The following is a 16,181-nucleotide window of genomic DNA, read 5'->3' as shown; positions in this document are numbered from 1 at the left end:
TTTCAATATAAAATGAACAAAATCAAAACAATATATGGAATTATTCGACCTTTGTTAGTAGAGAGATCATGATCTCTCTTAACACACTGCCACTGCATTGTATTCAACGTATACTGACACTCACAGAAAACAAGGCCAAAACATACATCCAAGTATGGGCACAATCTGTCACTTCTCTCCGAGGGCACGTCTGAAACTTTTCGAGAGTTGAAACGGATCAAAGAAAGTAAATTTATTCAAAATTTTGAACAACCCTCCACCTATTCACAGGATATTGATCAACTACTACAAAAACACAACTTGATAACTAGTAAATACCAATACATTGAGGAGAACACAAGAAACTCAATTAGAGCTTAATCTCATAGGAAGATAAACTTATGCATGATATTTTGATGAGATAAACACAATAAATCAACATGATTGCGTCCTACATAAACTCAACTAAAACTTTAAAGCCTTATATCTTAAGTATATAAACACAACAGCTTGAGGAAATAAACACAAGGAATCTGATTATACAAGAAACTCAAAAGATAAAACCTAAATAACAGATAATGACATTTGGTTGTTGATCAAGAATCTCACCATAGATAAAAAATCGAAGAACCAAAACATAAATGCATGAGTAAAGCTATGTTAAAACACCAAGAGCAAAGCTTAGGCCCCTGAGTAATATAATAATTTATATAAACAATAAATTCATAAAAAGAGTAGTGCCTTAATGTGCACCGACTGACATGTTAGGCTGCCACAGCAACCATTAGTTCATCACAACTGTTGGGAGCATATGAAATTTACCAAAAGAAACAATATGGCCAGCTCCCAGTGTAAAATCTGAAAACGATGGCAACTGTTGCAATCTGGAGCTCAATAACTCTGATGCATCTGTTTCTTGGCCCAACTTCATGTCATATAGTGAAACATTCTACATGTTTAACATCAAAACAATTAGACAATTAGGAAAAAACCACAAATTTTGACTAAGGAAATATAGGCAGGACTAAGAAGCTATCTGTGTAGCATAGCAGGAAGACATGTTCCCTAAGTTAATTTCCCCCTCAAAACAAGATGTCAAGAAACAAAATGATTCAGGACATAATACATAGATACTCCCTCCGTCCGCCATTAGGAGTCCCATTTCTTGACGGCACGAGTTTTAAGAAATGTTAAGAAAAGTGAGAGGAAAAGAGTTAGTGGAATAGTGGTCCCACTTGTATATATTAGTTTTAAATGAAATGTGAGTGGAATGAGTTAGGTGAAGGTGAGACTTTGTTACCATTTATGGTAAAAGTAAACCGGGACTCCTATTCGCGGACGAACTAAAATGGAAAAACGGGACTCGGAGTACATATGAACAAAAGAGCAAGAGAGATCATATGGTAGCATGATCCAAAAATCACCATCCATAATTCCACATGTAGAATTGGTGTTTGGGTAAGTATCACTACACCTCTCCTTGCAATTCTTGCATTTTTTCCATAAGAAATAAAGTGATCAAGGCATTATAAAATGTTCTACATACCTCCTTTGGTTTGCCTAGAGACCACCTGCCACGGTACAAACATAAATTTCCGCATGAGTAAACAGAAACAATAAAATAACTAATTTATGTCCACAAACTTCAAGAAACGTAGTAGTTCACACAGATGAGAAATCGTAGAGCACTAATCACATGCACAATCCTCCATCCAATAAAAGATCCAAACATAAGCAAATAATGAGTGAACACCATTACATTAAATTTAAAATGGATTAACAGAAACCAAGGAAGAACACAAAAATGAACTACATCACAACGGTTTCAATCAATTCATCAATTCATAACCTAATGCAAAAGATTTATAGATACTATAAACACAAAAGGTATTATAGATGCCATAAACATATAGCTCAAATTATCCTCAATTACCGCTACCAGTGAGATATAAACGGCCGGCGGTATTGAGGTGGAAGGTGGCGGCGCCGCTGGATCCAGTACGAATAAAATCTTTATTATTCTCTTTATATGATTTCTAATTCTAACACTCTATTGATTAATTTTATACAGTATTATAAATAACTTAAAAACATAACTTTCAATTTTTATATTAAATAGACGTTATATGTTAAGTTTTTTAGTAAAATAATAAATAAATTAGAGTCTTCAAAAAAAAATATTTAAATTTCTAAAACTTGCTTTAAAATATGTTTGTGTTTTATTTTATTTATACAAAATGTAATATTAGTAAAATAATAATTAAATAAATACAACCAACTACATTATCTTGTATTTACAACCATTGTTAGTGTTGAAGGGGAAACAAGAAAGAGCTGGCATTGTGATTATCACATGAATGTAGCACTGAAGCTGATAAGTTTACCTGAGTTCTCCGATCACAAACCCTCCGATGAAATCGGTAGAGAAAGATGGTTTTCCTTGAACATAATTGTAAGAGAGACAGGCCAGCCTGCCACGTCATCAGCACTAAAATTCCACCAGCCACATCATCATTTTAATTAAATAGGCTAGCCGTAATAAAAATAATTCAAAAAACTACTAAATATTTACGGAATTAAATTTACGAGATATATACGGAAAAATTCATTAATTTCATTTAAAAAAAATTACATTCATTAAAAAAAAGTTACATGATAACGAAAAAAACTATCGCCGCGCAGTCTTCCGTGCCCACAACTCTTCAATTAAATCCTTTTGAAGTTGAATATGAGCATCCACTTGGCGCATGTCGGCATGTGCCTGGAGACGGTTGGCTTCATCGTGAGGTACCCAGCGTCGTACGTTAGGAGTGGCCATTCGTGGCTTGGACCGGCTGCATCGGTATCGTCATTGGCCCAATTAGTTAGTTTTACGCCTTCGTCTTCGACGATCATGTTGTGCATGATAATGCAGGTGTACATTATATCAGCAATGCAATTGACATGCCACAATCGCGTTGGACCCCTAATTGCCGCCCATCGAGACTGGAGCACACCAAATACGCGCTCCACGTCCTTGCGCGCCGAATCCTGCCGTTCCGCAAAGTAGGTCTTCCTGTCATCATTTGCGTGCCTGATCGTCATCACAAAGACGGTTGCCGTTGGCCACAAAACCAGACGGCCGGACTGATGCCCTGACACTGCTCGTTGAAAAGGGGTAACGAGTTGAGGACGTTGATGTCGTTGTTCGACCCAGCTACCCCAAAATACGCATGGCAGATCCTCAGTCGGTAACAATATATTTTTGACCTAGGGTATATCCCATCCGCCAAGTAGTAGCTCATATCATGCCGGTTGTCGTTGGCCACAAACGCGACGGCCGGACCGATGCCCTGACCTGCTCGTTGAAAAGGGGTAACGAGTTGAGGACGTTGATGTCGTTGTTCGACCCAGCTACCCCAAAATACGCATGGCAGATCCTCAGTCGGTAACAATATATTTTTGACAATTTTCTAAATATAATTTGACCTTCAATATTACCACTTAATTTTGTGACATGCAGGTCAAATTGCTTCTTTAATTTTTTATATTAAAGAATTTTAAAATTGAATAAAGAACTTTTCTTTAATAATAAAAAATTGAGTAAGGATATTTGCTTGCATGTCACAAAATTAAGTGATAATATTGAAGGTCAAATTATATTTAGAAAATTTATAAAAAATATATAGTAAAGATATTTATAAAAAAATATGAGTATATGATAAGTTTATTATAAATATATACCCTTTAAGGTATTGAGGGTATTTTCGTCAAAAAAAACTTGGAAATAGTGAAAAAGTACTTCAAATGATATTAACTCATAGTCGATGGACCTCAAATGATATTTTCAAAGTTCATGGACCTAAAATGATACTTTGGCAAAGTTCGTGGACCTAAAAAGATCTTCCCTCTAAATAATATGAAAAATATTGTTAATACAAAGTCAATAAAATGAACACATTATTTAAATTTAGATTTAGTTAATGAGATATAAATACAAGTTATATCTTTTATTTTTGCATATAATACATTTAAGATATTTTAAAAAGACATAAACACAAAAATGAAATAAAGCTTGCCCAGCCCAGCCCGGGCCCACATGAAAAGTGGGCCTGGGCCGGGCATGGCCGGGCTAAGCAAAAATTTAAAAGCCCGGCCCAGCCTAGTCCACCTCAGACATGGGCCTGGGCGGGCTGGGCTCAATATAGGCGGGCCCGGACTGGGCTGGACCAGCCTGGCCCACTTGACATCTCTAACCTCACTGATTGAAGACCAGAAGTCTACCCAACTGCGCTAGCATTTAATATTTACGTTCCTACTTACATATAAAATATAAAATATATAGGTAATAATCAAATGGGTGAGGGGCCCAAGGCCCCCCCGGCCCCATTGTGTCTCCGTCCCTGCATTCGTGTTAAAAACCATAGGTCCTCTATATAAGTGTGAATAACTTTCTTTTTTCGAGGCCCTTAAAGAAGTGAGTAGTCTATTTCTGATAATTGGTTTGTCTAATTTTATCATTATTGATGTATTGCAAGTAATTAAATAGATAAGTATAAAAAAAGTAAAAATATCTTATGAGATTTGATCGTTGGTGATAAATTATACTCCATATATATTTTTATGATTAAAGAATTGAAAATGGTGTCATTTTAACAATAGTTTAGGCTTCTCGTTTGCAATGTCGGATCTATGTGGGAATGATGGTTGATCGACGATAAACTTGGGTTTCGTTTTTGAGATTGAATTGAAGCAAACAGAAAATTGATTTATTCATTGTTATTAACCGCCCACTATGAAATTCGTCGTATACAAAATATATAATGCAAAAGATAAGTCCAAACTTAATTTTGGCTTCTTCTTTAAATAGTCACCACTCATGTCTGTTTCTTCATGGTACGGAATAATCAATCCAAGTAATAAATTATTCATAAAAACTAGTAGCTCTTTTTGTAGTTATAGTTCACAATTTATGTTGGAGGAGGAGGAGAAGCGCTGTTGCTGGGAACATTGTCGGGTGTTGAAAAGTAAAATACAAAAAATAAAAGACTATTGCAGAAAGTAAAAGACGGGAGAACTTTAAAGACTACATTGTGATTAAGTTGGGTTAAATTCTCTCAATTGTTACATAACCTTTTATACTATCTTTTGAATCCAACGGCTAGTTGGATCGTACGGCTACGATTTAATCTCAACTAACTAATATAGATCCAACGGCTCCTGAAGCTCGGGAGCTGCTCAGCTTGTTTTATCCTCTTCTTGATCCGGTTCCTCACCATTCTACTCAGCAACTAGTATATAACAAATACAGTTGTATGTCCAAATGACGGGGAATTTAATAGTTTTTGGGGCTAAAATGGAAAAAGGTGTTGAGGATTACTTGCAGTTGCTTTTCTGGGGCCGTATAGCACATATTAAAAAGGTTGTGAAGGGATATCTTGATCTTGTAAGTAAAAATCTTAACTATATTTTTCATTGATGTTTATTTTTGTCGTCTTAGCTAGAAACATTGCTTGTGTTTCTTTGTTAAGTATGGTAGTCGCATGGTTATAGTATCTGATCTGCGGCCTTATCTTGATTGATCATGCTTCCTCATTATATACTCAAATCGCAATGTTCTAAGCATTCCATTTAGTCGCAATGTTCCGACGTCACATAGATCACATCGACGACCTTCATGAATTTGATGTGCCTCATCATGTTCACTTCATTTTTAATACTCCCTCCGTCCCAAGATATTAGACCCATATACTATTTTGGACCCATATACCATTTTGGGATGTCCCAACATATTTGAGTCATTTCTATTTATGGTAAAAATTTACTTTATTACCAACTCCACTTACACCATAAAACAACATCTCCTAAATTCCTGTGCCCAAAAGAAAGGGATCTAATATGTAGGGACGGAGGGAGTATTTCATTTATCTTCATTCGATAATTTGAACCCTTTACTTTTTCAGTCAGTGACAAAAGCTAGATTAGGCTATGATCCTTTAGAAGTTGATGTTGAGGATATGGTTCACTTTGCTAAAGAAAGGCCTCAGGTATGTTTTGACCCTTAAAATGTGAACTAACTGCTCATTCTTTTTTATTTATTATACTCAACTAATCATCTGCTTGTTTTGCATTATTGTAACTTTTCAGATAATGGCATTATATTCCGCTTCCAATGCTGTTTCAATCTTCTATCTGTATATGGCTTGTGTACGCCCCTATATCTTCTCCTTAGTCGCCATACTTCCATTGCCCCCGGATGAAGTTTTAAGAAAAACAAGACAAACTCTCTTTGAAATTCTTTTTGTGGATCAGGTAAATCATTAAATCCCTAATACATTATGCTTCATATTTTAACCATTGGCCACTGATTATTTCATTTACGAAGGTCTTGTTTGATTATTTGTCTTGTCAATATTCTAGCTTTGTATTTTTCTAAAATACTTCATCTCCCATGATCTCTTTTAACTATGTGATTATACCTGTTACTTTTTGTCATTTTATTCTTGTAGGCACACAAAGCAAATGTAATATGCCCTACTAAACACTCATTTGATCCTGAGAAATTTCAGGACAATCTATACTCTATTTTTAATCTATGTCGTCAATTTTAATACACATGTTAGTCTCTATGAAAATAGTAGTATTATATCTTGTTCTCTGTATATATAGTTAGTGGGTAAAATTATCACATTCTTCTATAATTCTCCACAACTTATTTGAATTTTGTAGATATTTTTAATAAGGAGAGTCCTAGATTTTTTAATAAAACAATTAATTTAATACTTTTTTATGTCTAAAAGGTTCTTTATAGTTTAATGGTATAAAGTACTTCCTCCGTTCCTAAGTAACAGAGGCGTTTCGTTTTGAATAATCATTTTGAAAAATAATAAAAAGAGTAAAGTAAGAGAAAGAATATTGTAGATAAGACTCTTCACTACATTATTCTCTCTCTTAATTTACTCTCACTCCACTTTAACTATCTATTATCATTTTTTTAAAACGAGAGCTTAAAACGAAACGCATCTATTACTGTGGAACGGAGGAAGTACATTAGTTTAACATGGGATTTTGAAATACGATTGGAAAAATGTATATTATGTTTCCTATAACTAAAAACTTTAGAACAAGTTAAAATAATTTAATGCAAAATTCATAAAGTAAAATAGAGAAACATTAAAGATACTCCCTACATCTGGAAAGAGGAGTATTATTAGTGTATAAAGTATGTAGTGTGTGCACTATGTGTATAGACTATAGTGTGTGTAGTGTGAATTTGTTATATCTACTATTAAAAATTTCTGAAATTTTAGCTTTATTATGAATCAAAAAATTATAAAATTGAGACAATATTGAATTTAAATATAATATAAAATATTATAATTTTATTAAAATTTAAAATAAGAAGAAAGAAGAATGAAATGGAATGGAATGATCATTCTTTAACTAATTAAATGGGTGGAATAACTATTCTAATGTGGCCAAACAAAGGAATGGAATAATGATTCTTAAGAAAATAAAATACCAAGCAAAGAAATAGAATGTAGGTAGGATTATCACTGATCACTCCATCATACCAAGCAGCCCCTTAGGTTTTAGTGGATCGGAGCTGCATAAATCTCATACTAGTTGTTTCTTGTTTCTTGTAAGGTAAACATGATTTATAATCAAAATATATTCCATTTGATTCTTTGTATATAGGGATGAGATTTTTATATCTTCTTTTTTAATATTGAACGAAAGTAAATGTCTCTACAATTAGTTCTTTTTCTTATGTCTCCTCTTCTAGCTTTTTCTTATGTCTCCCACTCCAAATCTCGGATTGTTGGATCAATCAATAATTAGCAAATCAACCAATTTCATAGGATTGAGAGTATAAATTAAATCTAATGACACATAAGTGCTTCCTTGTCTGCCTAACATAGCCTATCATGCCAACTCATTTCTTCCTTTTCACCAAACCCTTTAGCACCTACCAATAATATTGATGTTGAAATCATTGGTTTTGTTCAAGGTTTCTAGTGTAGTAATTAGTACACACTACTTGTGTCGAAACAATGCTAAGCTAATTTACAGCATCCAAATTGATCATGTCTTTTGGAAATGGTAGTAGTGAATATTATATTCTTGAAATAAAGTTCTTTCATGGTCAATGTTTTCTAAACATAGTTCTATTGCAATATTAGGCAAAAATGAATAGTGGAGTACTATATAATTCTTGTATGGTAGGATTCATTTATATTTAAAAAATGTTAGCAGCCATTAGCAATAGAAATTCAACGTCGTACGTACAAATACGTTGAAAGTCCTTCAAGTGACATAAAATAAAAATGGGACTAGAATTGGTCGAATGAATCATAGTATTGATTGGGCAGGCAAAGAGACAAATATAAAATCTAGCATTAGTCCATGGTCAATATTCAATGCAATTTAAAGCCATCACCCTAATCTTTACAAAATAACATTATACTATGCTGGATTGCTAGTGAAAACCCCAACAAAGTCAATATAAAAAATACAATCACTAATCATTCCACAAATTGCTGTCCATATATATATATATATATATAGAGGGAGGAGTTTGTGTTAAAATGACAATTCATCTTAAAGTGACACCGTGACATCACTTATACAACAATATTATAAACGCTACACAGCAATATTACAAACGCTACACATCAATCTATAGATTGTTGTATAGTGTGTCGGATATTGCTGTTCAAGAAAAATTATTGTACAAAGACCAGCATATTGCTGCCCGTCTTTTTTGAGATTTTTTTTTTTTTTTTGCCACGTGGCAGCTTATTATTCGTCCACGTGTACAAATGATTGACTAAAAATGGTGGTATGGTGTTATTTTAAGGGGCGATGGCACGCTAACATGCCCATATATATATATATATAGACAATCACCAACAATTTGCAAAATTAATCAACACCACCATTTCTCAAACTCTCTTGAAATGGACATTAGGTCTATCAGTCTCCCATCAAGGCTGCATCCAACTCAATTCGAAGCTCAACTAGAGAAGCTCAGATCCATTTCTCTCACCTCAAACTCCATCATCTCCAGCCTAGCAACGCTGGCCGAGCTCTACAACAACAACTCCATCAACAGCAACCTCACACAAATTAGATCGATCGACCACGCCCTCGAGGCATCGGTCGCGCTCCTCGACTGCTGCAGCAGCATCCGAGAAGTGGCACAAATAGCGAAGGAGAGCGGCCGAGCGCTCCAGTCCGCGCTGAGGCGGAAGGGCCTCCAAAACGACGTCGCTTCTTACGCGGAGTCACGGAAGCGGATGAAAAAATGCGTCAAGAAAAGCCTCAAGGCGCTCGAGAAGTTCGAGGGCGGGACGGATGCTTTGAGGGGCGTCGCCGTGGGGGTGTTTAGGAGCGCGTTGCTCTTCTTCTCATCGTCGTCGTCGTCGTTTTCGGTTAGGGCGAGGGTGGTGCGTAACAAATGTGAACATGAAGGTGTTGTGAATGAGGTTGGATGTGTGGATTTGGCTTTGAGGGATATTGGTGGATTTGATAAGGAGAGGGTGTTGGTGAGTTTGCAAAATCTTGATTGTTGTGTTGGTGGGATTGAAGAGGGTTTGGAGAGGGTGTTTAGGGAATTGGTGAGAAGTAGGGTTAATCTTCTTAACATTCTCACTGATCATTAGTGATTTGAGTATGATAAGAGGTTGCAAATTTTTGTAATTTTGTGATTTGAGAAATGTTGATACTCCATAATATTGAGTGATTTAAAATTCTATGTATTTATAGAGTATTCTGTGATTTAAGTTTTAATCCCCTTGTGTGCCATGTAACTAAAAATCCTTTGACCCATCTCATATATACCATGGAAGTAGGGCTGACAATTTTTGACACGACACGATAACACGACACGAACCGGCACGAAATTAATGGGTTTGGGTCAGAGCTTATTGGGTTCGTGTCCTTATCGGGTCGACCCATTAAGGACACGAAAATTTCGTGTCGTGTTCGTCTTATCCGTTAACAATGTGTGTTCGTGTCGTGTTCGTGTTATCCGTTAATAAATAATATATTAATATTATTAATTCTTATTATTTTCATTTTTCAATACTTATTAAATGACTCTTAAATCTCATTTTTCAATACGTGTTGTTATCGTGTCGTGTTGACCCGAAGTGGTTCGTGTCGTTAATGGGTTCGTGTCGTGTTCGTGTCTGAGGGTAGCGGGTCGTGTTCGTGTTCGTGTTTGAGGTTTTCTTAACGGGTCGTGTTCGTGTTTGTTGTTATCGTGTTCGTGTCGTTATCGTGTCGACACGATAACGACCCGACACGCACGATTTGCCAGCCCTACATGGAAGTCAAGTTTAAATCTCATTAGTTTCCTTCCTATCTTAATGCTTAAAAGAAAAATACGTACATCGATAAGCATTAAAAGGTTCTAACGTATCACCTTCAATACATTTTATAGTAACAAAAAAGGTTAACATAAATATAATAACAAATTAATTAATTAATGGAGTAGCTTATATATACTCTCGAACTAGCTTACGAATATACTATTAGCAAATTTATTCAACCTTATAAGTCAAGCATTATCAACACGACAACACATATGCCAAAGTATTATTCCTCGTGTCTCCCAATAGTGTACAACAATTACTAGTGCGTACATTTTTTGTGTACGTCCACTAAAAATAGTACTAATACATTTCTTTTTATATTTTATTATATGATCTCATACTCTAATTTGCACTAAAAATAGTACTAATACATTTCTTTTAACATTTTATTATATGATCTCATGCATACTCTAATTTATATTTATCATAAATGCCTCTAACCAATCAAAAATCATACCTTTTTACATAATTGCATCACATAAATAAATAAAATAATTGCATCACATAAATAAATAAATAGAATAAAGGTTGAGAAAAAAGACAAAATAGGCTGTTCTGTATCTTCTCTTGACATAGACTGATGGCTGGATTCAAAGTAAGGGAGAAATAAATTTGTTGGCATTTTTTATGTATTTTTTGAAAGATTGAATCGCAAAATCCGGTTGGCCAACTTTGAATTTATTATTTACTCAACCTATACATAAATTGGGAATGGGTATGAGATTTTGTGTTGAAGTGGCCAATGTGACATGCGCAACGTGTCGTGTGACACTAAGAAATAAATAACCAAAATGGAATTGGTGCATTATTGGATGACCTATATTAAATTGGAAATATTTAAGTAAATAAGACACGTGGCGAGTGAGGAGTCGGCCACTCATGTCTTCCCAAATGTATGGGATTCGCAGAGCAGAGCGCAGTGATATTGCGCTTTTTCATTTATTAATATGTATTCATTTTAATAATAGATTTAATTAATCAGAACGCTATCAAAAGTAAAATAGATTTATTTTACATATATGCATTATTCAGTATTAATGGCTAGTGTAACACATGTGTTTGTTAAAAGACTGACACGAACAATTTAATCATTTATTTGGTGAATTGTGTAAAATATTAGGAAAGTAATTCAACCACTCACTTGAGTCACTCCAAATAAAGCAATACTTCCTCGTTTTATAGTATTTTCTTTTCGATCAATCCACAAAAATAAATTTTACTTAATTTTTATTATTTTGTAGTAAATGAGTCTGATCATAATCTCCTCATTATAGTTACCTTCCCTATTCCTATGACTGATAATATCAATCAGACGGTTAAGATTAAAATTAAGTAACTAATCGCGTGTTACATTATTAGTCCTATTCTGTGCATTACGAAGATATAAGAGTAAAAAGGCATTGAAGGCCAATAAACAGGATTTTTTTATTTCATTAATATTTTATTAAAACCAATATACTAGTATAAAACTAGAATGCATACTTGTATTTTTTATTTTTTATTTTTTATTCTCTCTGCAAGAAAGCTAAATATAGATTTTGTGTATCTCAATGAGCACGTTATGCGTTGAGCTTTTCAGAATAAAAGAATTGAAATTTTGTGATTGTTGGCTTCAAATGAATTAAAGAGACATTGCATTTGCATGAAGGCCACGTAACCACCAAATTTTATTGCTCAATGTTATCAAGCCACCTGCCCTATCAATTCACTACATTTTACTATTATTTGATCATAATTTGTCCCTTTTTGATTTAATAAATTTGATAATTTATCATTACTCAATTAAAAAACATAAATCTAATAAGGCCAAAATGCAACATCACCAATTTCTGCCGCTAAATTAAATTCACGCTTGTCCCTATAAATACACCTCTTCTTTTCCGAATTCTTCAACCAGCTCAATCTCAACAAATATCCAACGCCTTCTCTTTCAAAATTCAATCGAAGAAACAAAATCAACGAAATGGCGATCTCACAAACAAAATTCAGATCAATCAGTCTACCTTCGAGATTAGATCAAGTGAGCTCACACAATTTCGAATCGGAATTCGAGAAATTGAAATGCGGATCTGCTAGCTCAGATTCGATTCAATCCGGTCTCGTCGCGCTCGCGCAGCTCTACAATTCGTTTGAGGAGTTTTCTCAGAAATCAGGAGCTCAATCGATGGAGGAATCTCTCTCGCAATCCGTCGATCTGCTCGACGCGTGCAGCGCGATCCGAGATCTGCTCCAGATGATGCGAGAAAACGTGCGCGCGCTTCAATCGGCGATGCGGCGGAAGGGCGCGGATTCGGAATCCGTCCAAAACGACGTCGCCGCGTACTTCTCCTTCAGGAAGAGGATGCAGAAAACCGTCGCGAAAACGCTAAGAAGCCTCAAAAAATCGGAGAGCGCGATCGTCGGAGGCGGATCGAGCCATTCGGTGAACGCGGACGGCGATTTCGGCTTCTTCTTCAAGCAATTGGCTGGAATCACGATCGCGAATTTCAGGAGCGTGCTGGTGTTCCTGTCGTACGCGGCGGCGCGGCCGGGCGGCTGGTCGCTGGTTTCGAAGCTGGTGGCGGCGAAATCGGGGAAGGAGAGGAGCGGTGTGAATGAGGTTGAGAGTTTGGATTTGGGGCTTCAGGGGAAAATGAAGTGTGATGTGCAGAAAAGGCTGCAAATCGTTGATGAAATTATTGAGGAATTTGAGGGAGGATTCGAGAGATTGTTCAGGCAATTGGTTCAATCTAGGGTTACATTGTTGAACATTCTCACCGATCAATGATCATTGATATGTATATTCATTTGAGTGAATATCTCCATGTATAGAGGATGATTACAATTTTTGATAAATATATATTCGGGTCACAAATTTTCATATTTCTGGCGCGTTTTCATTAGCCGTTGATAAATTGTTGAACAATAAAGAAGTATATACTTTGAGACGATACTCAGATAAAATACAAGATAAAAAAAAACGAGATATATTATCACGGGATAAGTTTTTGAGAAAGATAAGAAACGAAATACTATATACTACTATAAACATGGCCTCTAGTCATGAGCAATAGCGAAAACTGAGCAATCCCGTACAAAACAAAGACGTGTTTTTATTAGATGTTGATAAATTGTTGAACAATGAAGAAAAATATACTTTGATTAGATGTTGATAAATTGTTGAACAATGAAGAAATATATACTTTGAGACGATATCTATACATATATAAAAGCCGAGTTTTGAGCAATATTTTGAATATGTATAAATTTTGGGAATAATTATAAATATTACTTAATAAGTTATGTTTATAATTTATGTAGCCAAGTGAAATGTTAATGCCATTAAATGTATAACTATATACTATGTAGTCAAATGATGTTAATGCCATTAATTTGGTATAACTATAAATTAATATCCACTAAACTATAAATTAACGTCAGCTAAAAGTATCTGAATCATTTAGCTATTTTTTCGAACAATATGTCATTTGCCATAATTTATTAAGGAGACGGCAACATATTTATATACTATGTAGTCAAATGGAGGATGTTAATGCCATTAATTTGGTATAACTATAAATTAATATCCACTAAATTATAAATTAATGTCGACTAAAAGTATCTGAATCATTTAGCTATATTTTTAAACAATATGTCATTTGCCATAATTTATAAAAGAAACGGCAACAGATTTCATACAAAAATAGCACCTAAGTCAACGAAATGGCAAAAGTTGTAATGTAGGGTAACAATATGTCATTTGCCATAATTTATAAAAGAAACGACAACAGATTTCATGCAAAAAGAGCACCTAAGTCAACGAAATGGCAAAAGTTGTAATGTAGGGTATGTAGTTGATTTTTGTTTGAAATTATTACATGTAGATGGTGAAAAATTGGCTTATGGAATAGATTGCGCCGGTGTAGGACAAGAAAGGTGCAGAAGATGATAACTGGTGATGAAGAAGGGCACCCGAACTAGATGGAGGCGGATAAAAGATATCGGGAAAAATGATAAGGTAGAGATGTATTGGAGTACAAAGAGAAGTCGGAGGGTAATGTTTTAATATGAATAAGTTACTATACCTAATAAATTGTTTGTTAGCAATACATTTTCTAATTAGTTGACCCAATTATATAGGTGAAGGGTTTACATGATTATTTTTTTATGAGACATATATGATATAACAAATTCTTATGGATTTATGTGATGACTTGGATTAATGTGATGAATTTATTATTTAATTTAATAAATTACTCTCTTCGTCCGCCATTAAATGTCTCATATTTGACCGACACGGGTTTTAAGAAATTGTTTAACTTTATGAAGTAAAGTGGGTAGAAAAGTTGGTGGAATGTGAGACTTACTTTTATATATTGGTTTTGTAATAAAATGTGAGTGAAATGAGTTAGTGGAATGTAGGGTACACTTACCAATTATGGTAAAAGAGAAATGAGACATTTATTGGCAGACGGACGAAAAAGGAAAAATGAGACATTTAATAGCGGACAGACGGAGTAGATCTTTGAAATTGATAAAATATGAAGGTAGATTATATTTATTATATTTTTCTATGACAATGGTTTCCATATTTTGAACATTATAAATTGTATATTAATAAGTTCATATTTATGGTGTTAGACATTAAATTTTACTATTTATTGTTTAAATAATATTGTTCTTTTTATATCAAAAAATGTTTTAATCAATATATGTGTTTTCGTTGTTTTAATATAATTTTAAATATTATACTAATTGCATAATTGATTTTAACATTTTACTTAAATTACTCAAGATTGACATTGTAGTTATTAGTTGTGATTAATTTTACTATATTATAATTTTATTTTTATACTTAATTATTGCTATATTCATACATCTATTTAATAAAAAAAATTATAGGAGTATTAAATATACAAATTGTAACTTGTGGAAGTACAATTGTATATGAAATTGAGAAAACCATCTTAAACCTACTTACCACATCTCTCCCGAAAAAAATGATCAATAAAGATTGCCTATTAATTCTCGTGATGATCTGAATTCCTAACCTATTGAATTGAGAAAAAATATTTTGTCAATTGAGTAGTGTTTCATCGTCTTCTTATTTTAGTATTTTTATTGTACGGAATGTGTTCAAATAAATAATAAGCCAGATTTTTATAATTAAAATTTGACGATAATTTATAATAGAAATATCTAGGAATAAATAGAATATATAAGAAAAAAGTAGAGAATTCTAGAAGAGAAAAAAAGTAGGATGAAAACTTTAGAACAAATACATATGCCGTCTATATATATTCCTATTGTAAATATTTTGTAGATGTTAAGTTTTTCGCAAGTTTAGTTTTTTAGTTTTGAAATTCGAGTGATGATAAAGTGATATATTAAATTAGTTTTCGTAAAATTAATTGAACCGTGCATCGCACGGGAGTAGATACTAGTTGTGATAAAATACAAGATTAAAAAAAAACGGAGATATATTATCACGGGATAAGTTTTTGAGAAAGATAAGAAACAGAATATATACTACTATAAACACAGTCTCTAGTCACGAGCAATAGCGAAAACTGAGCAATCCTGAGCAATAGCGAAAACTGAACAATCTTATAAAGATGAAAATTTAAAAGTGGCTTAAATCAAACATTTGATATGCATAATTAACAATGAACCACTCTCTTACATAATTAATTAGTAAAAAAACTCTCCTATCAATTAGTGCCATGCATATTGTATTTTATTCATGTTGAGTAACTTTATTTTCTTTGTTGTTTTTATTATAACATGTGAGAGAGAATCTCTTGAAGAGATAAAAATTGCAATGTGCATGTGTACATGCACGGTCACATAGTCACATGCATGATA

General features: G+C 33.8%; 2 protein-coding genes across 2 annotated transcripts; both read left to right on the top strand.

Moving 5' to 3' along the window:
• Positions 1-8,918: 8,918 nt before the first annotated feature.
• On the top strand, positions 8,919-9,623 carry LOC125221500. Its single transcript, XM_048123618.1, has one exon. The coding sequence runs from the start codon at positions 8,919-8,921 to the stop codon at positions 9,621-9,623; it is 705 nt and encodes a 234-aa protein (XP_047979575.1).
• Positions 9,624-12,244: 2,621 nt separating this feature from the next.
• Positions 12,245-13,193, top strand: LOC125223827. The gene has a single exon (XM_048127123.1). The coding sequence runs from the start codon at positions 12,301-12,303 to the stop codon at positions 13,102-13,104; it is 804 nt and encodes a 267-aa protein (XP_047983080.1). The 5' UTR covers positions 12,245-12,300; the 3' UTR covers positions 13,105-13,193.
• Positions 13,194-16,181: the final 2,988 nt, after the last annotated feature.

The sequence above is a fragment of the Salvia hispanica genome, chromosome 4, assembly GCF_023119035.1.
Source record: "Salvia hispanica cultivar TCC Black 2014 chromosome 4, UniMelb_Shisp_WGS_1.0, whole genome shotgun sequence".
Taxonomy (NCBI): domain Eukaryota; kingdom Viridiplantae; phylum Streptophyta; class Magnoliopsida; order Lamiales; family Lamiaceae; genus Salvia; species Salvia hispanica.
This window is presented reverse-complemented; position numbering and strand designations above follow the sequence as displayed.